Source organism: Ranitomeya variabilis, chromosome 1 (genome assembly GCF_051348905.1).
Source record: "Ranitomeya variabilis isolate aRanVar5 chromosome 1, aRanVar5.hap1, whole genome shotgun sequence".
Lineage (NCBI taxonomy): Eukaryota > Metazoa > Chordata > Amphibia > Anura > Dendrobatidae > Ranitomeya > Ranitomeya variabilis.
Genome location: NC_135232.1, coordinates 704,486,952 through 704,511,877, shown reverse-complemented (window position 1 = coordinate 704,511,877; position 24,926 = coordinate 704,486,952). Strand labels below are relative to the sequence as shown.

General features: G+C 45.4%; 1 protein-coding gene across 1 annotated transcript in view; it reads right to left on the bottom strand.

Moving 5' to 3' along the window:
• Positions 1 to 24,926, bottom strand: part of MAP4K5 (mitogen-activated protein kinase kinase kinase kinase 5) — a 111,286-nt gene that overhangs the window by 33,025 nt on the left and 53,335 nt on the right. The window contains exons 6-22 of the mRNA XM_077267322.1: positions 23,464 to 23,511; positions 23,340 to 23,382; positions 23,187 to 23,259; positions 22,982 to 23,113; positions 22,643 to 22,705; positions 22,281 to 22,362; positions 20,377 to 20,493; positions 18,556 to 18,628; positions 17,893 to 17,948; positions 17,017 to 17,057; positions 16,783 to 16,825; positions 16,387 to 16,504; positions 14,100 to 14,191; positions 13,695 to 13,736; positions 13,325 to 13,409; positions 2,696 to 2,775; positions 2,546 to 2,606 (exon numbers count right to left, since the gene is read on the bottom strand). Coding sequence (XP_077123437.1) covers positions 2,546 to 2,606; positions 2,696 to 2,775; positions 13,325 to 13,409; positions 13,695 to 13,736; positions 14,100 to 14,191; positions 16,387 to 16,504; positions 16,783 to 16,825; positions 17,017 to 17,057; positions 17,893 to 17,948; positions 18,556 to 18,628; positions 20,377 to 20,493; positions 22,281 to 22,362; positions 22,643 to 22,705; positions 22,982 to 23,113; positions 23,187 to 23,259; positions 23,340 to 23,382; positions 23,464 to 23,511 — 1,249 coding nt within the window. The remainder of the gene's footprint in view (positions 1 to 2,545; positions 2,607 to 2,695; positions 2,776 to 13,324; positions 13,410 to 13,694; positions 13,737 to 14,099; positions 14,192 to 16,386; positions 16,505 to 16,782; positions 16,826 to 17,016; positions 17,058 to 17,892; positions 17,949 to 18,555; positions 18,629 to 20,376; positions 20,494 to 22,280; positions 22,363 to 22,642; positions 22,706 to 22,981; positions 23,114 to 23,186; positions 23,260 to 23,339; positions 23,383 to 23,463; positions 23,512 to 24,926) is intronic.

The window sequence follows — 24,926 nt, the reverse complement described above, 5'->3', positions numbered from 1 at the left end:
CAAAGCTCAATGTTCTCAAGCCATTTATTAGCTTCTCCTGTCTTCAGCGCAATGTATAAATGTCACATCTCGCATTAGCATGAGCGCACTGGAGCTCTGCCATCTGACATCTAATGTGTCCTTTGTCCCTGGAATATAACAAGCCTCCCCCATCCCCCCGCAGTGACGATATAACCCTGGTTTCCACCTCATCAGATGCATTTAAGACCAACTTAACAGGTTTCATCAATCTCAACATCGGCTGCTCCGATAATTGTGGGAAGTTTTACTAATTATTCTAACTGCAGCAGGACAATTGAAAGGACCAATAAGCGTATTATCTCGGTTTGAGTCTGTTGCTACCTTGTATCCGCCATTTCAGGCAATGAAGAGACTAAGGCATTAGTGGGATAATGGACATATCGCATCATAACACTACAGTGCGTTATGTTGAATAACTTCTTGGCGCTAAGATTTTCCACGGGGCTGCAGGTAAGTGTAGTGAATATGTATATGTATGGATGTATAACCAGCAGTAACGTTGCATCTGTTCTAGGCTGCAGCTCTTCACAAAAGTCATGACCTATGTTATCCTGAGAAAACGACAGTCATCCTAGTCTCACCCCAAGGGGGGATCTCCTGAGAACACACATGTGGAAACATTTCACACCTTCTGACTCTTTTGAACAGACATGCCAATTGCATCATAACACTATTTACTATGAGAAAGGTCACACAAATAGGTTCAAAGAAAAATAATGTATTCATTAGTAAAATAGCCAGGATCCAGCCACAAACCCAATGATTAGAATATTAACCTGAGAGGCTGGTCTAGAAATTTGTTCTCCAGGTTGACTATAAATTAGGCCTTTACACATGGAAAGCTGTTCACAGATTGAGAGGCAGCCAAGCTGATGTGAGCCATTCCATATTCATCCCCCCTCAGGGAGCAGAATGCCGGACTGCAAAGTTCAGATATTTCTGAACGTTTTCTCCCTTTATTTTTATAACTGCTTTGCATATCTGTATGTCACTTTTTATTTCCATATTTTTATATATTTTATTGTAAGCACTGTATCTTTTCTATTAAAGCTTAAAACTTTAATAAGTCTGAACATTGTATGCTCTAACAGAATCAATAGCCTTCGAGTGTGTGACCCTGGTGATTGGAATATAGTAGTAGCACTTCCAGGACTCATCGCCCGTGTGTTCGGTGAGTGGAGGCAGCGTGTATGAAGTGGGGTGCGTGGTCAGTGTCGGCGTGTGATTTATGCATTATAGGACAGAGGCTGAATGCTGGACTGAGTGAGAGGAGACAGATTAACCCTTGCAGGCGCAATGCCCAGTCACGTGCTGAGAAGCAGGTACGTGACAGTAAGCCTGCGGAGCTAGGCTAGGGTCACATTTGTATGTCTCCAAACATAACATATGCATTGACTGTATATAATAAACGTGTATGCACATTATGTCATTCTGTGTCTGTTCTGTTTTTTTTTTTTTTTAAAGCATCCTTTTTCCCCTCACCAAATTTAAGGGCTTGTCCCCTTTCAGAAACTCATGGTCTTCGGCTGCAGTTTGATATAAAATCAACCATGCTTTACAGACCTCCCCGGGTCCAGCGCTATGTCTCTGGCGCCAATATCCGGTCCGGTATCGGCTGCAGCACTGACGTCACATTGATAGCATGACACTCAATGTATGAGATCAGGCTCCTGAACAGTATGTTCCCTCTACACAGACACAGCCGCTGAGCTCACAGATTTGCTGCCACCCTATCTACAGGACATCAGCGTTGCAGCAGTACAAGACACCAAGAGCAGAGCCAGGGAAACAGCACAGCGAGCAAAGAAGTTTCAGATTTTCTGGAGGACAGACAACCTATAATTAAAAACACATACTTTATAGACACATTGAAATGTACGGCTTCATGGTTCAATATGACTCCAATTAAAAACAGTGTAGTAAGGGGGAAAAAAAAGTCCATATTTTGTAGGTTTTTTTTCTTGCAATGAAAGGTGTAAAATGTGAATCTAGCGTTGAAGAGGTTGGCCAGGCTTACCCTCAGGATAAGTCATCAATATCATATTGGTTGGGGTCTGACACCCCGCATCTCCATTGATTAGCTATTGTTAGCCCTGGCGAAAACAGCGTAGGTTCTGGTTGTCGGATTCCTACCAATTTGATATTGAAAACTTATCCTGGAGATTTGTCATCGGTATCCTAAGCCAGGACATCATCTTTAACAGAAGAAAGATTTTACTTTGTGCAAAGTGATTTTGTGAACCACAAATTCAGCTCTGCTACATCTGTATGTGTGAATGACACTAGCAGTCTTTTCTAAACTGTGCCCTTTAGTTGTAGCGCTCATATAAAGACTGTAAGGCAGATTTGCCACCAAAGAACGGGAGCTGCGCGCCCCAGCTCCGAAGGCAGTGCACGCGAGCCTTGGCTCTGAAGACAGTGTTCATGCTGTGAAAACAGACACTGGGGCAGATCAAATCCTTGGTCAGAAACTGAGCAATGTAATAATACAAGACTAGACCTCACAAATCAGCGTAGGACATACCTGATAGTGACATAAGGGTGTTATTGATAACATACAGCCATGTGCACTTCCGGGGGAATAGCTAAAAAATAAACACATGGATGAAATATTCATCAAAATGTCTGATATCAGCGGCCCACCCCGATGCTCACAATACATTCCTTATCGTACCTGTTCCATCGTGGCTTCATGTAATTCATTCAGATTCAGAGTATAGATCCCATCCTCAGTGCCAAAGATCAGGTACTGGTCTGATGGGAGGAAAGGACTTCAGTTATTGGACCCAACCTTACTTTGCACTACATGGCAATATGTTATGCCTCATATTCTTCATGCAAAAAAACTTGGGAGATCACAAATGTAAGGAATGCTTACCTGTCTATGGATGTGCTGTGTATGAATTAAACCGGCAAATGTAGCATAGTTTCGTGAATACGGCTCCTGTGCCGACCTGCTCCCATTACGGGATTGCATACAGCTAGAATATGCCATTAAGAGGAGTGTGGTTCTGACCTCTGGGTCATCCAACTTTTTAAGAATGAGGCTGGAGCTGCAAGTCGACTTTGGCGGTGACATAGATGGCATGGCCGGAGATCGCTGTATGCTGCTGCTACATTGCAACGTAGTGCAAGTCAATGGAGTCACATTGCATCCAGCATGGTGCCACGACATGCGAGTCACTTGAAACCAGTTAGATTTTTTTTTTTTTGTGACTTTATGGTCACAGTACCTTGCAGGTCGCATTGCAACCCCATTCACAATGCTGCGGTATAGCAGCAATCTTCCCCCATCCCATTTGTAACAGCCAAAGTCGCCATGTAGTCCTAGCCTTAGGGGGAATCGGCATTATTTATCACAGCACAGAGTTTTAACCCCTTAGTGACAGAGCCAATTTGGTACTTAATGACCGAGCCAATTTTTACAATTCTGACCACTGTCACTTTATGAAGTTATAACTCTGGAACGCTTTAACGGATGCCGCTGATTCGGAGAATGTTTTTTCGTGACATATTGTACTTCATCTTAGTGGTAACATTTCTTCAATATTACTTGCGATTATTAATGAAAAAAACGGAAATATGGCGAAAATTTTTAACATTTTGCAATTTTCAAACTTTGAATTTTTATGCCCTTAAATCAGAGAGATATGTAACACAAAATAGTTAATAAATATCATTTCCCACATATCTACTTTACATCAGCACAATTTTGAAAACAATTTTTTTTTTTTTTTGTTAGGAAGTTATAAGGGTTAAAAGTTGACCAGCGATTTCTTATTTTTACAACAAAATTTACAAAACCATTTTTTGTAGGGACCATCTCACATTTAAAGTCACTTTGAGGGGTGTACATGACAAAAAATACCCAAACTTGACACCATTCTAAAAACTAAACTCCTCAAGGTGCTCAAAACCACATTCAAGAAGTTTATTAACCCTTGACGTGCTTCACAGCAACTGAAACAATGTGGAAGGAAAAAATGAACATTTAACTTTTTTTTGCAAACATTTTACTTCAGAACCAATTTTTTTTATTTTCACAAGGGTAAAAAGAGAAAATGAACCACAAAATTTGTTGTGCAATTTCTCCTGAATACGCAGATACCCCATATGCGGGGGTAAACCACTGTTTGGGCGCACGGCAGGGCTTGGAAAAGAAGGAGCCCCGTTTGACTTTTTCAATGCAGAATTGGCTGAAATTGAGATCGGATGCCATGTCGCGTTTGGAGGACCCCTGATGTGCCTCAACTGTGGAAACTCCCCACAAGTGACCCCATTTTGGAAACTAAACCCATTAAGGAACTTATCTAGATGTGTGGTGAGCACTTTGAACCCCCAAGTGCTTAACAGAACTTTATAATGCAGAGCCGTGAAAATAAAAAAATCCTTTTTTTCCCTCAAAAATGATTTTTTAGCTCGCAATTTGTTATTTTCTCAAGGGTAACAGGAAAAATTGGACCCCAAAATGTATTGTGCAATTTATCCTGAGTACGCTGATACCTCATATGTGGGGGTGGACCACTGTTTGGGCACATGGCAGAGCTCGGAAGGGAAGGCGCGCCGATTTGGAATGCAGACTTTGATGGAATGGTCTGTGGGTGTCACATTGCGTTTGCAGAGCCCCTGATATACCTAAACAGTAGAAACCCCCCACAAGTGATGCCATTTTGGAAACTAGACCCCCCAAGGAACTTATCAAGCTGTGTGGTGAGCACTTTGAACGCCCAAGTGCTTCACAGAAGTTTAGAATGCAGAGTCGTGAAAATATATATATTTTTTTTCCACAAAAATGATTTTTTTATCCCCCAATTTTTTTATTTCCCAAGGGTAACAGGAGAAACTGGACCCCAAAATTTGTTGTCCAATTTGTTCTGAGTACGCTGATACCCCATATGTGGGGGGACCACTGTTTGGGCACACATCAGGGCTCGGAAGACTTGATGGAATGGTCTGCGGGTGTCAAGTTGCATTTTCAGAGCCCCTGATGTACTTAAACAGTAGAAACCCCCCACAAGTGACCCTATTTTGGAAACTAGACCCCCCCAAGGAACTTATTTAGATATGTGGCGAGCATTTTGAACGCCCAAGTGCTTTACAGAAGTTTGACGCAGAGCCATGAAAATAAAAAAATCATTTTTTTCCCACACAAAAATGATTTTTTAGCCCCCAATTTTTTTTAATTTTCGCAAGGGTAACAGGAGAAACTGGACCCCAAAAGTTGTTGTCCAATCAGTCCCAAGTACGCCGATACCCCATATGTGGGGGTAAACCACTGTTTGGGCAGAGCTCAGAAGGGAGGGAGCACCAATTGACTTTTTGATTGCAAAAACAGAATTTTTGGTTGCTTACCGTAAAATCTGTTTCTCGGAGCCTCCATTGGGGGACACAGGAACCATGGGTGTATGCTGCTGCCACTAGGAGGCTGACACTAGGCACAAAAAAGTTAGCTCCTCCTCTGCAGTGTACACCCCACCGACTGGCATTATACTCTTCAGTTAGTGAGAAAGCAGTAGGAGAAAAACAGTAAGGTTGAAACAACCACAAACATGAGAACTGTAAACATGAGAACTGTAAACATGAGAACTGTAAACATGAGAACTGTAAACATGAGAACTGTAAACATGAGAACTGTAAACATGAGAACTGTAAACATGAGAACTGTAAACATGAGAACAGTCATAGAACACAGAACAGCGAAAACAAACATGGGAGGGAGCTGTGTCCCCCAATGGAGGCTCCGAGAAACAGATTTTACGGTAAGCAACCAAAAATCCTGTTTTCTCTATCGCCTCTCATTGGGGGACACAGGAACCATGGGACGTCCCAAAGCAGTCCCTGGGGTGGGAAAAACAGACTTCCATCAGGTCAGAGGACTCACCACTGCCACCTGCAAGATCCTTCTGCCTAGGCTGGCGTCCGCCGAAGCGTAGGTATGGACCTTGTAAAATTTGGCGAAAATGTGGATGGAAGACCAGGTTGCCGCTTTGCAAAGCTGTAGGGCGGAAGCTCTGTGGTGCATCGCCCAGGAGGCGCCGACTGCCGGGTAGAGTGAGCCTTTATCCCAGAAGGGGGCACTCTGTTCTTGACCCGGTAAGCCTCCAGAATTGCCGTTCTGGTCCAGCGAGCAATAGTCGCTTTAGAAGCCGGTAGGCCTCTACGCGTGCCATCAGGAATGACGAAAAGAGAATCTGTCTTCCAGAAAGCGGACGTTCTATCCAGGTAGATCCTCACTGCCCTGACGAGGTCCAACTTGTTCAACGATCGCTCCAGAGGATGAGTCGGAGCTGGACAAAAGGAAGGTAGAACGATGTCCTCGTTGAGGTGGAAGGTGGAAACCACCTTAGGAAGGAAAGAAGGCGAAAGCCTGAGGACCACCTTGTCTTGGTGAATGACCAAGAATGGAGGTCGGCAAGAGAGGGCCACCAACTCGGAAACACGGCAGATAGAAGTGATGGCCACAAGAAAGGCCACCTTCCACGATAGAACCGACAGAGGAATTTCCCTGAGAGGCTCAAAGGGGGAAACCCTCAGAACGTCCAGTACCAGATTTAGATCCCATGAATCCACCGGGGCCCTATACAGAGGGACAGCATGAGCTGCTCCTTGAAGGAAGGTCTTAACCTGAGGCCGAGAGGATAAAGTCTTCTGAAAAAGGATGGAGAGCGCAGAAACCTGGCCCTTTAGGGAACTAAGAGCAATGCCCGAATCCAGTCCTGCCTGAAGGAAGGCCAAGATGGAAGGCAGGGAAAAGGACATAGATGAAATGCGGTTGGACTCGCACCAACGGAAGTAAGCCTTCCAGGTACGATAGTAGATCCTGGAAGATGAAGGCTTCCGAGCCTGGATCACGGTGTGAATCACCCGGTCCGAAAGGCCGGACGCTCGTAGAACTGCGGTCTCAACAGCCACGCCGTTAAACTGAGCGACCGAGAATTCGGGTGGCAGATCGAACCCTGAGACAGCAGATCGTGCCTGTCTGGAAGGCGCCAGGGGGCGTTCGCGAGAAGGTTGACGATCTCCGCGAACCAAGCTCTCCTGGGCCAATCCGGGGCAATCAGAATGACCGGCACCCCTTCCGCTTTGATCTTTTTCAGCAGTTTGGGAAGCAAGGGAAGGGGTGGGAACAGGTAGGGCAGCGCAAACTGTGACCAAGGAATGGCCGAGCGTCGACACACACTGCAAGAGCATCGCGAGACCTGGAGACGAACTGATGAACCTTCCTGTTCGTTCGAGACGCCGTGAGGTCCACGTCCGGAGTCCCCCATCGAAGGCAAATCTGATGGAAGACTTCATGGTGCAAGGACCATTCTCCTGCCGCGAGACCCTCGCGGCTGAGAAAGTCGGCGGCCCAATTGTCCACGCCGGGGATATGCACCGCGGATATCACCGGGACCGTTGCCTCTGCCCAGAGGAGGATCTTTGATACCTCGGCAAGGGCCAAGGAGCTCCGAGTCCCCCCCGATGGTTGACATAAGCCACAGCCGTGGCGTTGTCCGTCTGGATTCGGATTGGTAGGCCCCTGAGAATCCTTTCCCAGTGGCAGAGGGACAGAAAGATGGCCCGAATCTCGAGGACATTGATCAGCAGAGTTGACTCCTGCGCCGACCAACGGCCCTGAGCAGTCAGATGGCGAAACACCACATCCCAGCCGAGCAGGCTGGCGTCCGTCGTCACCACTTGCCAGTGAACCGGAAGGAAGGACCTGCCCTGAGAGATGAGAGGTGACGTCAGCCACCAGTTGAGAGACCGTTTGACCCGGGGAGAGAGTCGGATCGGACGATCCAGGGAGAAGACAGACCTGTCCCACTGATACAGAATTGCTTGCTGGAGGGGCCGCGAATGAAATTGGGCGAAGGGAATCGCTTCCAATGTTGCTACCATCCTCCCTAGAACCTTCATGGCTGATCGGAAGGAGGGAGGCCAAGGACCCTGGAGCAAGCGTATGTCCCGACGAAGGATGGATCTCTTGTCTTCGGGAAGAAAGACTTTGGTCAGATGAGTGTCGAAGAGCATGCCCAGAAAGAGGATGCGCTAAGGAATAAGGCAGGACTTCTTCCGGTTGACCAGCCACCCGAAACGGGCTAGAGTGTCGAGAACGATGGACAGGCTTTCGTGAGCCTGAGAAGAGGACGGAGCCTTGATGAGGATGTCGTCGAGGTATGGAAACAGAACCAGGCCTCTGACCCTCAAGATGGCCATCAGCGCTGCCATGATCTTCGTGAAAACTCTTGGGGCGGTTGCAAGACCGAACGGCAGGGCGACGAACTGAAAATGTTCCTGGAGCACCGCAAAGCGCAGGAATCGGTGATGTCCCAGGAATATCGGGACATGGAGGTAGGCGTCCTGAATATCTATGAAACACAGAAATTCCTGAGCCTCCATGGAAGCAATTACTGAACGAAGGGATTCCATCCTGAAGTGCTTCAGACGAACTCTCCTGTTCAGTAATTTGAGGTCCAGAATGGGACGAACCTTGCCGTCTTTTTTCGGTACCACAAAAAGGTTTGAATAGAAACCTGTGAACCGTTCTTTTTTCTGGGATGGGGACGATTACCCCGGCTTTGAGGAGAGAAGCAATGGCTGCGAAGAAACCCAGAACTAGAGCGGGGTCTCTTGGGGGTCGGGATTCGAAGAAACGATCCCGGGGTCGTGAAACAAACTCTATCTTGTATCCCGAGGATACAACTTCCCTAACCCATGCGTCCTCTACTGAGGAGATCCAGACGTCCCTGAAGAAGAGGAGACGGCCGCCCAGCCTGGGAGGTGGGCCGGGGTCTTGCCGAGAGTCATGCCGATGTGGATCTTCCCGTCCTGGACCTGGAGGATCTACCCTGGGGGTAGCGAGGACGTCAGGAAGGAGTGGGCCTAAAGGATACTGGCTTCTTCTCCTGACGTGTCTGTGGCCTCTGTTGCTGCTGTGAAAAGGAGTTTGACGCAGCAAAGCAGCGAAAAGGCCGAAATTGACGTCTAGGAGGAGGACGACAAGGTTTGGCCTGGGGAAGAAGAGAACTCTTGCCCCCGGTGGCGTCCTTAATGATTTGGTCCAGCTTAGAACCAAAGAGACGAGACCCCCTGAAAAGGCAGGCTGGTAAGGGACTTTTTAGAAGACAAATCCGCCTGCCAGGCCTTAAGCCAAACGGTCAGGCGGATGGCAACCGCGTTGCTGGACGCCTGAGCCGCACAAGACGCAGCATCCAGGGAGGCGGAGACCAGATATTCACCCGCTTGAGAAATCTGGTTGGCAAGTTCCGCCAGCTGTCCGGGTGGAGCCCCGTCCAGAATGCCCCGACGGAGTTGTTTGGCCCATTTGGATATGGATTTTGAAACCCAAGTGGAAGCAAAGGCCGGGCAAAGACTAGCTGAGGCCGCTTCAAAGGCTGACTTAGCGAATGATTCTATGACTATCGTTGGAATCCTTCAGAGATGCTCCGCCGGACAGTGGAAGGACCTTGTTGGTGGACAGTCTGGAAACTGAAGGATCCACCGAAGGAGAAGCAGTCCAATTAACGGTGAGCTCCAGAGAAAAGGGATATAAAACGCCAAGTCGCTTTCCTCTCTGAAAGCGTCTGGTCGGGTTCTCTCTTTCTCTGGTCATAATCTCCTCGAATTCCGGGTGAGGAGCGAAAAACTTGGAAGGTGGTTTAGCCCGTCTAAACGAAACCGCCTGATCTGCGGGTTCCGTAGAGGACTCCTTGATGCCACAGGTTAGATTTATCGCTCCAATGAGATTCTGAACCATATCCCTCATGGTAGCGATTTGGTTCGAATCCAGCTCCGAAACATCCTCCGAAGGCGCATCGGAGAACGCCTCGCCTGACTCAGGGGAGGAGGACCGGGGAGGGAAGTCGACCGCAGAGAAGGACCATGTGGCGAGATGGAGCAAGAAGAGGACTCAGACCGGCGTTCCTTTCTGGACCTTTTGCGGCTGGGGGGCTCAGATGGAGCTTCCTGCGACCCGCTGGCTACTGCGGGAGTCTGCAGGGGTAATCGGTCCAGCACTGACACCAGTGTTTGAGACACCCGTCTTAGATCCGCCACCAATTGTGACAGAGAGGAAACCCAGCATGGGGTGGGGGTATCACTCTCAAGCAGCCGGGGGATCCTGGGCGGTGGGAACAATCGGGTTGCTGCAGGCCTGACAGAGTGGAGAGGACTGACCTGAGGGAAGTTTGCAGTTACAAGACGAACATGCAAAGTATTTGACTAAGGCAGAGGACTAAGGGGAAGAAGTAGGAGGACGAGAGCGGCCCCCTTTAGAGGTAGACATTTTGAAAAAGGTCCCTGAAGAAAAATGCCAGAGGGTTAGGGGACAGGGGGGCAGAGGGGAGTGTCAGTCTGCAGTGCAGAGCTACTCACGGCAGACGAAAGCTGAATCCAGGTGGAGGACGTCGCACGGCTTGCAGGTGGACCTCCGTGGAAGTCTATAGACAGGAAGGCGATAAGGGCTCCTGCCACAATACACGAGGAACCGCAGGAAAAAAAAACGCCAGATTGCACGCTCTGCACGGTGATGGAGCGCTGATGTGTGGCGCCAGCGAAGTGGGGGGCGGAGTCTGCTGAGTGCCCAGGAGCACCAAGATGGCGCTGGTGGGCGGAGAAAGCGGGAAGAAGGTTGTCGGGCGGGAGAAAAGCCCGCATGAGCAAACCGGAAGTGGCGGAGTCGCGGTGCCGGAAGTAGACCGAAGCCGAAGCCTATATTAGAAGCCGGTGGCCGCTGGAGAGGACCGCGAGTCAGCTCCGAAAGGCACGGCCGAATAGGAGGTCTGTGCCAGAAAAAGTGCGGCCGCAGTAACAGCAGTGCGGCTGCCTGTAAGTAAAGATGCGGCTGCAGGAAAAGTAGTGTAAAAGAGTCAAAGAGCATGCCCTGCCCACATTGCCCTGCCCACATTTCCCCGCTCTTGCAGCAGAGAATCCGCAGAGACCCCCCAAGAAGAGACTAATAGGGAGGAAAAAGGATACTCACCTAAACATCCCACGCCGTCCGGTACTAACCTTAAAACGTGGAAGGTATTACACGTCCGTGGAGCTGGTGATGGACGTCCTCGTCTCCTCCAACCGACAGGCTCTGGTGGGCGAGTGGGTGGGGGACGGAGCCAGGACCGGACTTTTGAGCACGCTTGTGTGCCAGGATCTTGGTCCTGCTGTCGGATCTATGAGGATACGGGGTGTGGCAGTACACGCCTTACTCATAGTCCGTATTGTGGGACTACAGGTGTGACTGTTCACCCTGTATCCCTCCGGAAGAAAACCTGAAAGAAAAACGACACACATTGAGGTAGATGAGGGTCTAATGAAAGACCCGTGTCCACCTCCTACTGACACTAAGCTAAACTGAAGTGTATAATGCCAGTCGGTGGGATGTACACTGCAGAGGAGGAGCTAACTTTTTTTGTGCAGAGTGTCAGCCTCCTAGTGGCAGCAGCATACACTCATGGTTCCTGTGCCCCCCAATGAGAGGCGATAGAGAAATTGGCTGTCGCGTTTGGAGACCCCCTGATGTACCTAAACAGTGGAAACGCCCCATAACCCCAACACACCCCTAACGCTAATCCCAACCCAATCCATAACCCTAATAAAAACCCTAACCCCAAAACACCCCTAACCCTAAGGCATTACCCTAATCACAACCCTAACGCCAAAACACCCCTAACGCTAATCCTAACCCTAATAAAATCCCTAAGCCCAACACACCCCTAATCATAATCTCAAACCTAACCTTAACCCCAACCTTAACCCTAATCTCAAACCTAACCTTAACCCCAAACCTAACCCTAATGCCAACCGTAACCCTAATGCCAACCTTAACCCTAATGCCAACCTTAACCCTAATGCCAACCTTAACCCTAATGCCAACCTTAACCCTAATGCCAACCTTAACCCTAATGCCAACCTTAACCCTAATGCCAACCTTAACCCTAATGCCAATTCTAACCCTAACTTTAGCCCCAACCCTAACTTTAGCCCCAACCCTAACTTTAGCCCCAACCCTAACTTTAGCCCCAACCCTAACTTTAGCCCCAACCCTAACTTTAGCCCCAACCCTAACTTTAGCCCCAACCCTAACTGTAGCCCCAACCCTAACTGTAGCCCCAACCCTAACTGTAGCCCCAACCCTAACTAGCCCCAACCCTAACTGTAGCTCCATCCCTAACTTTAGCCCCAACCCTAACGTTAGCCCCAACCCTACCTTTAGCCCCAACCCTAGCCCTAACCTTAGGCCCAACCCTAACCCTACCTTTAGCCCCAACCCTAACCCTAATTGGAAAATATAAATAAAAAATTATTTTATCATTTTTTTCTAACTAAGGGGGTGATAAAGGGGGGTTATTTACTATTTTTTTTTGTTTTGATCACTGTGATAGGATCTCACAGTGACCAAAATAAAACAAGAGGAAGAATCTTCCTATGCCGGCCAGCACATCACGGCCAGCGCACAGCGCACGCCATTTTCTTCCCGGAGGAAGAAGTCGGCGGCCAGGAGTGGACGCAGGAGGACCCAGGGACACCGGTAAGTATGAAGGGGTCCCCGAATCCCCCTATTTCTCTGTCCTCTGATGTGCGATCACATCAGAGGACAGAGAATGACACGCAACTTTTTTTTTTTTTTGCGTTCGCTGGTAAACTGTTAATTACCGGCGATCGCAAAACAGGGATCGGTAAAAACCGACCCCGATCATGTTCTTTGGGGTCTCAGCTACCCCCGGCAGCCGAGACCCCAAAGATCTGCCGGGTGCCGGCCGGTGGGCGCACTGCACATGCGCCCGCCATTTTGTCCCCGGAAAAAGATGGCGGCGCCCATCGGGAGCCACGAGGAGCATCGGAGAGACGGGTGAGTATCGGGGGGCTATCGGGGACCCCATTTCTCTGTCCTCTGATGTGCGATCACATCGGAGGACAGAGAAATTAAACGGGAAATCGCATTTTTTAGTGTTTTTTTTTGCGGCCGCCGGTAAACAGCTAATTACCGGCGGTCGCAACCCGGGGGACGGTAAAACCCCCCGAATCATGTTCTCTGGGTTCTCGGCTACCCTCAGCAACCGAGACCCCAGAGAAAATCTGACTCAGGGGAGGCCCTATTCACTTTTTCCACAGCGCCGTTAATTAACGGCGCTGTGGTTTAAATACCCTTAACTGCCGCCGTTAAAAGGCGTATCGGCGGTCGTTATGGGGTTAAGGTCACCAAGCTCTGCAGGGAACTGCATCCTCTTCACACTCAGTATGTGTGGAAGCAATAGAAGTTTGATCTCGACTAAATTAAAAATGCTTTAAAATAAATCGTGATTAGACAGCCGCTTAGTACCTTTAGTATCTGGGTGTATCCAGGACGTTGCACAATTTATCTTTAAAGGACAACCATCAAACACTTTGGAGAAACAGGCTCCCATCTAAAAGACAAAATTTTAAGTGGTGATTAACATTATCAGAATTATTAAAAAAAAAATATAGGAAAATTAACTGGAGGATATCCTCTACCACACATTACAGAGCCACTTTGAAATGCAGCACTCAGTCTGGAGTTCCAGGTACTCCATGTACTCCTATGGCGAGTCCATTGTGATCAGCGAGTGGAGTATAATGACCCCTCACCACCAGTTAATCATAGGAGAAAACTGGTCTCGCCAAACATTACTGGTATTCCTCGGTTTCACAGACTGACTGATCACACTTACCAGCACCTTGGGAGTGGGTGGTAAACCATTAATCGTTGGTTTCTGGAAAAGAGAACAGTAAATTAGAACAGAAAACATAAAAACAAACAATCAGCATCAGACTCTTATAAAAGACCAAAGGATTTCACTGTGCACTTTTTTCCCCACTTTTTAAAATCACAAATTTGTGATTGCTGAATTTTTGCAATAATATGAATTACCAATTTCCCACAAAGATCCCAAACCTTTTTTAGTAAACAAAATCCTGACCACTAGGGGCAGCGGTTATAGGGAATGCAAAAAAAAAACAAAAGTCCAACTACTAGTGACTGTATAATGCTGGATCTGATACTCAGTGATGGCCTGCGCTTTATCACATTGCTGCAAAGAAAATAGCTAGGACGAAACCTGAAATACGGCACGTACTGGGAAATCCTTTTTATCCTTCTTCTGTTGGAGTTGGGCTTTTGGGCTCTCTCCAGTTGGACTTCCTAGTCTCAGAGGACTTTCTCCATTCCCTGCAAACAGAGGGGGGTGTTAAAATCAGAGTAAGAAATTGACCCAGCAAATTAAAGGGGTTCTCCAGTTTCAAAAATCTCTGAATTTTAGCCTCTGGAGAGTATTTTTACAATACTCGCTTTCGGGATTTTTCTAATCATTGAGCTTCAGTCCATATCATATACACAATGTAGTATTCTGCTTAGTAGGAGAACCGAAGCCTGATCTTTCCCATTAACCCTGTCACTGCTGCCATTTCTCATTTTTGTTTTTTCCTCCTCTTCCCCCCCCCAAGAACCATAACTTTTTTATTTTTCTTTCTCAGTAGCCATATAAGTGAAATCCATAGGCATGCGCATTCACGTCGCGCTGAGGGCTACTGTGAACAAAGCCTAAGTCCACTGTAAAAGTAACTGTATAACATAAAGCCCATGATCTGAGTATACACAGAGACACACGTCGGCCATATATACATTTCTCCCCACAGTATGCACCAGGTGCATAAAAGCTGCAGTATGGCTATGCATGTAACAAAAAATTATTGAAACTGGACAATCCCTTTAATACAGCTATAAGCCGAGAATCTGGCATCCACATGACAATGAAGACGAGCAGGTAAATCATGCACATGAAGAGACTACCAGAGGATGGACAGAAACAGAAAAAAACAGGTTAATGAGGAAAATCGCTTAATAGCAGCCCAAATACACATAAACACCTGTATGATCCACTGTTGTGATGCAGTAAAGGCCACAAAGCAGTCAGCAAGGAGATATATGGAAGAAAACCCATTCTGCAAGACGGCTCAAGTTAGAATGCACGGTATTGACATGTGCAAATGGGTGAATATTTACATTTTGACCATCTCATATAATGGAGAGTGGAGTGAGTAAGGCAAGGTGAGGTGTAAGAATGAATAGTATGAGATGGAGGGCATGCCTGCACACTTCTACGTGGTGACACATTCGCACGATTCCCTTACTGCTGTGTGAACAATGGCTTTGCAGATTGTTACCAGACTAAGGGGGTGACTATTGGGAGATCAGTTACCAGTCACATCTGGGCCCTGCTGTGGGTTGTTAGCCCAAAGGACCCTCTGCCACATAAGGCATCAGTATTTTTGAACAGCAAATGGTAATAGGGGTCAAGTTACCGATTTTTGCATTGGGCTCTATTTTTACTTACTTGTTGGCCTGGCACTTAGGGGGCATTAGTATTTGGTAAGCGTGTACTCAGAGGGAAATATTACTTTTTGGGAGTGCTCAGGGGGCATTATTACTTTTTTGTTTGGAAGAAATGGCATAAATAAAGGTTTCCAGAGTCTATTACTGTCTGAAGACCTGACATCACATTGACAGCACTGCAGACAATCAGTGAGCTCATCGGCTCTGAGCAGCTCTTGCCATCAACTCAGGGAGAATCATTGAGCTCAATCACTGGCCCCAGGGCTGTCGACATAATGTCAGTGCTGCAGACACCAACACCAGGAGCAGCTAAGGAGACTCAGCGCTTGACCCGAGGAAGCAGAGTAAAGCACTTTTTTTTCTAAAAACTAATAGCAGCTGGGGTAACAGGGGTTTTCCAAAACTGGAAAAGCCCTTTAATTATTAGATTGGACACTCAGGGGACATTATTATTGTATAACTGAGGATAATATAAGCGGATTAGGGACATTCAAGGAATTACTACATTATTTGTTGTTGAGCTCTGAGGCAATTTTCTTGCAAAAGCTACCATGTATTACTGTTCAGCCATACCAGTTGCAAATCCTGACTAATGTGGAAGAATATCTTCCTACCACCATATATACTCATCCTGCAACTAACCACTAATTGAGACAAAATGTTACCTAGGAAAAAAAAAAGAAAAAAAAAGAAAATTGCGCTGTAATATTCCTGCTGGATATCGCTGGTGTTGGGTCCATGTTTAATGATTGCTCCTGCCACCACTTGAAGTGTGATGTTGGGAAAATGCAGAATTAGGGTGAGGAGAGTGATGGAAGCATGTGGTCACGCATTCTTGTGCTTATGGTCAGCCAGCCATGTAATGATGTGTTATCCCTCTTGTTTGCAGGGTCGCAGTGGAGTTTCCATCCTCGCTGCCTCTGCTTTGTGCTATTTACCCAACGGAGAGAGTTTACAGCGGTACAATCCAGGGGAGCGGACGCTGCTAGTGAGGAAATTATTATGAGGGGGAGCGGTGTGACGACCACAACCTGGGGAGCTCTGCCTGCGGTAGAACTGGGAGGCTTGGTTATCTGGTTGATGTTTGATCGTATTGGCTCGCTCATCGTCAGCCATGCTTTCATCTGGGCAGCTGTTCATTCTCATTGGCTGTTGGAATAAAAGACCTGATTAATACTGGACGGCATTAATAGTTAAAATCAATAGGATCTCAATATATGGGGAAAAAAATAACAGGGTTTATGACCAAACAGAGGAGGCACAAAGAGGGTTGAAGAGGAGAAGGGCAATGTAAAAACTCGGTAGCAGCACTTTTTTTTTTTATTTAGATTTTCTTTCTGTTACAATTCCTAAAATTCTAGCTTTTTTTTTTTTTTTTTTAAATCAAGTTCTACAATTTTATAGGAGAAATGTCACAATTACTGTACCTTAGGGGGCAGTGGAGGAGGAACAGCCCGTTTCATGGTGGAACTGCAATAAGAGTGAAAATAGGTCAGACCTCCTAATATGCTGGATTGCAACAAACAAGCACAAGCATGGGAGAGAATCATGAGGACAAGTCATATAAAAAAAAAAATCCCAAAATGTTGATAGCATAGTGTTACATGAGAGGGGTTAATAACATAAGATCGCTCAAGCTAAGGCGCAAGTAACAGCCTTACTCATGGTTTGCTCCATTTGCAAAAGGATTCCAGTTGATGCCCTAAAAAGAAATGACATAAGATTAGGAGATGCAAGAAGCAGTATTATACACTTAGGTCTTACTGTAATTAATTTAGATAAAAGAGCTCCCTGTCCAGAAGAAGAATTTGCTAAAAGTCATTTTCCAACATGGCTAAGGAGCTGCACCCCAAACATATCGGAGAACCTAGGCAAATGCTCCGTATAAATATGCCGAGATAGAAATGTTCTATATTCCGATATTCAATATTGTACCTTAACAATAGGCTTTCTACATGTATTTTATATTGTGCATTTCCCACAAAAATGAAAGTAGGGAACAAAACAAACCCTTTCCTTAAGCATACCGAATCAGACTGGCCCTGATCGGTGTCCCAATAATTTCCAACAGTGCCCAACCCTTGGGTCCAAGGCACCAATTTAGTCCCAGAGCAAACTCAGATCTAAACAATACTTTTCACATTACCGTTGTGGTTTCAATTATAATTGAGAGAATGACCAAGTCTGATCTATTACAAGAGAGATAACAATGATGTCTAACAAATCCCACTAACTTTTAATGGAGTCAGTCATAGAGGCATCATTTGTTTTGATGAAAATAAAAAGCATAGCATGCAGCCATGTGCAAGCTGAAAGGGGCTCTGGGTCTTGGAAGGTATTGGGAACATGTAGAACAATGCCAAGCCCCGCCAGCAGGTGTTGCTGCAGAGATTTGCTGAATGACCAAGGTGATGGCTGCAGACACAAAGCATATCCCCCACAATCTGCAGAACATGGTCAATGCAACTTGGAAACACATGACCAAAACAAAGTAGTGGGGTTTTTGGGCATTACATCATTACTCTATACAAACTCACCACTTCATTGGCTTCAGTTTCCTTCCTGAGTGGGGGCTCAAACTGCAGCTTGTCAACTAGAACAGAGAGATGTGGTTAATGTGATAGACAGACATGCCGGCAGTCTTCGGAGCAAGACCCCAGTCCATCGTAGTCTCATATGAAACACAGAAAAGCAAAACGAATACTTTAGGAAGAAGTACCCTGCACCAAAAGACCTGATCCTGCTGCTAGATACGCAGAAAGCTTTACGATGCAAAGGTGTATTGATCTAGTTCTTCTTCTTCTTCTTTCGCTTGGGTTATGTAACTGCAAGCAGTTCAACTTCTGTAGAGTAAAGAGGGGCTGAATGATCAGGAGCCAGCGCTTTCACTACTGGAATTATTATCCTAAAGAGGAAACTATAATTTTCTAATTTGCTCAGATGAGACATATTACATAGTTCCCTCCTCCTAATACAGCCAGATCAAGTAGAGGAAAGGGGTACTTGGCATCCCCATTTTCCTGATCAGTGTGGGACACAGCAGCGAAGACCCCTACAATGAAAACTTTTTCACCTATGCAACTGCTGCAAAACAAGTCCCAGCATGCATTGAAAGCGGAGATGCTAGGAGTTGGAGTTTTTGCAATAGCCACTGCATTATAACATTATAGAGATCTATGTATTCTTGATTAGCAACTCACAGTTGAGCTCAGACACCGTCCTCTCCGCTCTTTTGTTAGTAGACTTGATGGTATGGCGCACAGCAGATATGGGCTGAAAGATCAAAATGCAATTTATTACTTACTAGCTGAAGAGCCCGGCGTTGCCTGGGCATAGTAACTAACTGTGGTTAGTTAAAACACCTCACTCCTCATTCCCCCCTCACTCCTCTCATTCCCCCTAACACTTGTAATTTTGACCTCACACCTGTCATTTTTCTATCACTCCACTATTTTCCCTCACTCCTCTCATTTTGCACTCACACATTTTCACCTCACTCCTCTCATATTCACCTCACACCTCATTTTCCCCTCAGTATATACCTATATGTCATCTCCCCTGTATATACCTGTATGTCATCTCCTGTATATAGTATATACTTGTATGTGATCTCCACTGTGTATAGTATATACCTGTATGTCATCTCCCCTGTATATAGTATATACCTGTATGTCATCTCCTGTATATAGTATATACTTGTATGTCATCTCCTGTATATAGTATATACCTGTGTGTCATCTCCTCTTTTATATAGTACAAGCTTTGTTATACTGAGAATGTCCTTTGTTGCCTATATTAACCAATCAGAGCTCAGATTAATTAACTGTAGCAAAATAGAAGCGGAGTTGTGATTGGTTCCTATTGGCAGCCTGATAAATCCCCAGCCAACAGAAAAACCCTCCCCCCTGGCAGTATATATTAGCTCACATATACATATAATAGACTGGTCATGTGACTGACAGCTGCCGGATTCCTATATGGTACATTTGTTGCTCTTGTAGTTTGTCTGCTTATTAATCAGATTTTTATTTTTGAAGGATAATACCAGACTGGTGTGTGTTTTAGGGCGAGTTTCATGTTTCAGTTGTGTGTGTTGCGTTGCGTGTGGCGACATGCATGTAGCGACTTTTGTGAGATGAGTTGTGTGGCGACATGCGTGTAGCAACTTTTGGTGTGTCGAGTTGCATGTGACAGGTTAGTGTAGCAAGTTGTGTGCAGCAAGTTTTGTGCATGGCAAGTTGTGTGTGTGGTGCGTTTAGAATATGTGCAAGTTTTGTGTGAGGCAACTTTTTGCATGTGGCAATTTGTCCGCGTGTGCAAGTTTTGTGTGTGGCGAGTTTTCCATGAGGTGAGTTTTGCACGTGTGGCGAGTTTTGCGCGAGCCTAGTTTTGCATGTGGCGAGTTTTGCATGTGGAGAGTTTTGCGCGTGGCGGGTTTTGAGTGTCGACTTTTGTGTTTCGACTTTTATGTGGCGAGATTGGTGTATGTGTGGTGAAATGTGTGCTGAGGGTGGTATATGTGTTCAAGCACGTGGTAGTGTGTGGCGCATTTTGTGTGTGTTCATATCTCCGTGTGTGGTGAATATCCCATGTCGGGGCCCCACATTAGCAACTGTACGGTATATACTCTTTGGCGCCATCGCTCTCACACTTTAAGTCCCCCTTGTTCACATCTGGCAGCTGTCAATTTGCCTCCAACACTTTCCTTTCACTTTTTCCCCATTATGTAGATAGGGGCAAAATTGTTTGGTGAATCGGAACGAACGGGGTTAAAATTTCGCCTCACAACATAGCCTATGACGCTCTCAGGGTCTAGACGTGCGACTGTGCAAAATTTTGTGGCTGTAGATGCGATGGTGCAGATGCCAATCCTGGACATACACACATACACATACACACACACACACACACATTCAGCTTTATATATTAGATAACGAGGCGCACATTATTGGGAGTTTCAGTACACCACGTTTCACTTAACCATCTTGAAAGCCTGATAAAGACTGGCAGCTCCAAGTTACCTCTAGATCATCATCATCCGGCTCGATATAATGGTGGTGGTGGTCTGGATTGTTGACCTTGTCCAAAAGCTCCAATGCAAGTAATCTCGAGAGACCTCCTTGTGCTACAAAAGTGTGCTGAAATGTAAGAATAGGCCTCATTAATGTCAGGGAGGATTAGATAAATTAGTAGTAATAATACCAGGGACAAAACACAGAAGTCAGAGGGTCTAACAGCAAAACCCATAACGAGCCTGATCCCCAATGAAAGCTCAGCCAGATGCAATAAGCTTTAATCTATAATAGCAATCAAAATTATTCACTTCCATTGCTAATTAGGGGTGTTAGCAAAATTGACAAACATTCTGCTGTTTTTGTGGCCACAGCAGCACACATCCACAGTTCCTGTGTTCCCCCAATTAAGGAACCAAGAAAAAAAACAATGTAAATCGATCAACAAAATATTACAAGTGGTTTCTCCGAATTTAGCACAAAATGTAACTTTTAATGAATCCTGCTGTCTCAGGAATTATTCACACCTTCATGATAAGTGTCTTTAGTATTTAGTAGGTCCTTTCTGGCTCTTGTGACCTTCTTAAAATGTGATTCATAGACAGACAAGCTTCTGGCGGAGTTCTTGAGGAATCTTAGCCCAATCCTCGAGAGCAATGTTCTCCATACCAGTGTATTCTTGGGTTTGTGTGCTGAAACTGCCTTCTTCACATCCCACCAAAGATTTTGCATGGGGTTTAAGTAGGTGACTGACGGCCATCAGAATATTCCAGGACTACTTGTGAAACCAAGACTTGATGGACTTTAAGGCTTGGTATCCTTGTACTGTTAGAAGGACTAATGACGCTCAAGTTTTAACTTCCTCACAGAAAGCATGACGTTTTCTGCTAGGATTTCCTAATACATGATACACTGCACAAGCTATAAGGGAGAAGGAGGGGTGTAAACGTAAGTAACAAATGGCATTACCTGATGGTGGTCTGCTGGTGGTCGCCGGTTCAAGTGCAACGCATAGCTTGTGCAGTGTATATGCCTCATATATCCCCTTCATGATAGCCTCTTATATTTAATTTGGGTGATTACTTCACTGCAGTAACTACTGGTGGAATTGTTGTGTCAGTTGCATATTCTTTATATATAGGCTTATCCTTTAAGTGAATATTATTGTTTTGCATTTCAAGCAACAAAGCATTTTTTGTATTTTATGACCATCTTTTTCCCTGTGGTCCCCCTTTCCTCTGTATCAATTATTTTTTGTACACAGTTTGTCTTTTAAATTGTTTTTTAATCTTATCATTGTGTCTGTGCGGGCACTCTTTGCACACAGTACCAACCTCTGCCACCCACTGTTCAATAAAGGTGTTTTACTTTACTACTGTCCTATCACCATTCTGTGCAGGTCCATGCCTAGTGGTATTTTTGGTTCTTTATACTTCAAAATGGTCTGCCATTCATCCTTTAGGACGTATATTTCACTCTCATTTGCAGTATTTGTTTATATATGGATTTCTTTTGTATTTAAGTTGTTACGTCCATTTTTTCTGTTTGTTCAAATGCTTCCCTATAGACAGGGTGGTTTTTTTTTTTTTTACATATGCTAGCTTCTTCTTGCTACAGATACTGCAACTTTTTGAGCCTATGGATCAGCAGTGTCACTTTATCGCTACACAGAACAAAATCGCAAAACGCCTGTGACTATTTAAATGATTTGAACATATTGTGTAACGACTTTTCTTCTACTTTGGGGTCAGGAGAGGCACATGTCTTTGAAGCTCAGGCATAAAGAATGTCAGAGTTTACTTTCTTTGCACTGTCATAGAGCCATGCCAATAGTTCCTTCAGTTGTGACTGGATTAGATTTTTCTGTATGGCATATTGAGTTTATCTATACAAAACCCAGAATTTGTACTTACAGTCAGCAGTCGCTCTGCAGTTGGTCGTTTCTTTGGGTTCTTGGTGAGGGAAACTTTAACAAAGTTATGAAAGACTGGCGTCCTGCAAAGGAACAGATGCAAGAGGCAATGAAATTTGCAAAAAATAAATGAGAAGCTCGACCAGGCAATACAAAGATCTGATTCTCACACAAGTCACATAAGGGGGTGGGGTAAACTATCCCTGGCTAGATTATTTCCCCATGGCAAAAGAAAAGCCCCATGGAAGTAATATAGTTTGTAAAGTAAGACAAAATATGGCTCTTAAATTAGTAGTGACCTAAACTTTATGAACATCACTACTTTTTAGGGGCAAAGCTGTTGGATTTAGGTGCTCTACTTACCATTTCAGTTTCTCTTTTAGCTTTGGAGGCTGGAAGTTGCTCTTTGACATGAGGAATAAAGCTCTATGTGAAATAAAACAAGCATACATAGATTTAATCCTGTGTAATAAAAGATTTATGTGCAAAAAAGTAGATTAGTACACAAGCGTGCACCTCCTGCGTTAGGCAACAGGGTCCCCTCCTATCAAGTGTGACTCTCCTCATAAGGGAACTGAGTTTATAAACGGTCATCGCCATAAAGTAAAAAGCTGAGCGGCAGATATAAAATATAATCTTTACACTCACATAGTGGATGATCCCTTCAAATTGTGAGCAACGATTACAAAGGAAACAACAAACCTCATTGGATGCAGATCAAACAACGGCGGCTGCAACTCTGCCAGTTCTATTGAGGTGATGCCGACTGCCCAGATGTCACACAGCTGGTTGTAGCCTCCGTTTTTCTCCACGGCTGCCACTTCTGGAGCCATCCTGTAAAGCAGTGCATAGTTACATATGGAATACATGCAAATGATCTTAAAAGAAAAACATAAGGTCTCGTTACCAGTATGGCGTCCCAATAAAAGACTTCCTCTTGGCGATAGTTGCAGTTATCTTTGCTGCCACCCCGAAGTCCGCTACAAGAGAAACAGGGGAGTGACCTACTATGAAGACAAAGACGACTGCCCCATAGAGAACATAGGAGATAAGTTGGTACCTAGCTTGACATCCCCATTGTCTGTGAGTAGTATGTTGGCACCCTGCAAGACACACATAAATGGCATTAATAAAAGGAATCTAATGCTAATGAATATGTAACATCACATTGATGTCCTCCGTACCTTGATATCTCTGTGCATTTTACCTTTACTGTGTAAATATGCTAGACCCTAGAGGGAAACAAAAAAAAAAAAAAAAAAAGACATGAGAAAAGGCAGCAGTAAAGCATAAGGATATTAAAACATTAACATTCAACCACTGTACTAGGCTTTAAAAATAACATTTTTAGCAGATTTTAGCTCACCTGCAAGTAAGAGCATCAATGCTACAACCTCATTATTTTCCTATGGGGACACACTGAGCTGGCGACTGGCCTTCCGCAACGGTCATATGGTCGCAGGCAGCCATTTGTATAATTACCAATCCCTAAGGATGAAGACTTCACTACAGATTCCCCTTTTGCAGCCATGACCACTTCTATTTTTCTGGGAAGGAGTTCAACAAGATTTTGGAGTGGTCTGTGGGAATTTTTGCCCCTTTATACAGAAGAGCATTTGTGAGGTCAGAAACGGATGTTGGGAAGATGCCGGGCTCACAATCAACATTCTAGGTCACCGTAAAAGGATGGATGGGGCAGAGGTCCTGGCATGTTCTTCCCAGCAAACTCCCCCAACCATGTCTTTATGGACTTTGTACACTGGATGCAGTCATGAGGAACAAAAAATGGTCTTTCCTAAACTGTTCACAAAGTTGGAAGCTACAATTGTTCAATATGTCTTTTGCTGAAGTATTATTATTTCCTTGCATTGGAACTGAGGGGCCGAGGGCAATCAATGAAAATCATCCCCATAGCATTATCCTCCTACACCAAATAGTACAGCGGGCACAATGTAGTCAGGGGGTAACGTCCTCCTGGAATCACCAAACCCAGACTCTTCCATCAGACACAGATAGAGAAGCGAGATCCGTCACTGGGCAGACGTCTCCTCCAGACTCCAGCGTTGGTGGCTTTACACCACTCCATCTGACGCTCGGTATTGTGCTTGGTGATGTAACATCAGAGGACTTCTGGACACTGCAGTTATGGGGTCAGCAGAGAATTGGTGAATTTCCTGCCCTCTGCTCCTCAGTACTTGGCTCCCCGCTCTATAACGTTTCGGGGTCTCCACTTTATGTCTGAGTTGCTGCGGTTCCTTCCACTTCTCAATAATATCACTTCACAGGTGATGGAGGAAGATTTAGGAGGAAGAAATATCATGAATGGATTGGTTACCCCGGTGGCTCCTATTACAGTACTGCACTGGCATCAGGGAGCTCTGCACCATCGGTAAGTCTGTCACGTGATAGTAAAGGCAAATGGCATGGAGGGGGGGGCTGGATTTTGCTAATATGACTGAATGAAAAACCTGAATTCAATTCATATATGTAGGCAAATGCAGAATATTGTGGTAATGGTTAAAATAAGACGGGCTGCGTGTCAGTCGAGTCAGTATTAGGAAAGAACCAAAAACCCACATCCTCTTTTTTTCTACATTAAAAGCTGAAGGCGACAGTCACATAAATATAGTGCAAAATCAGAAAATCT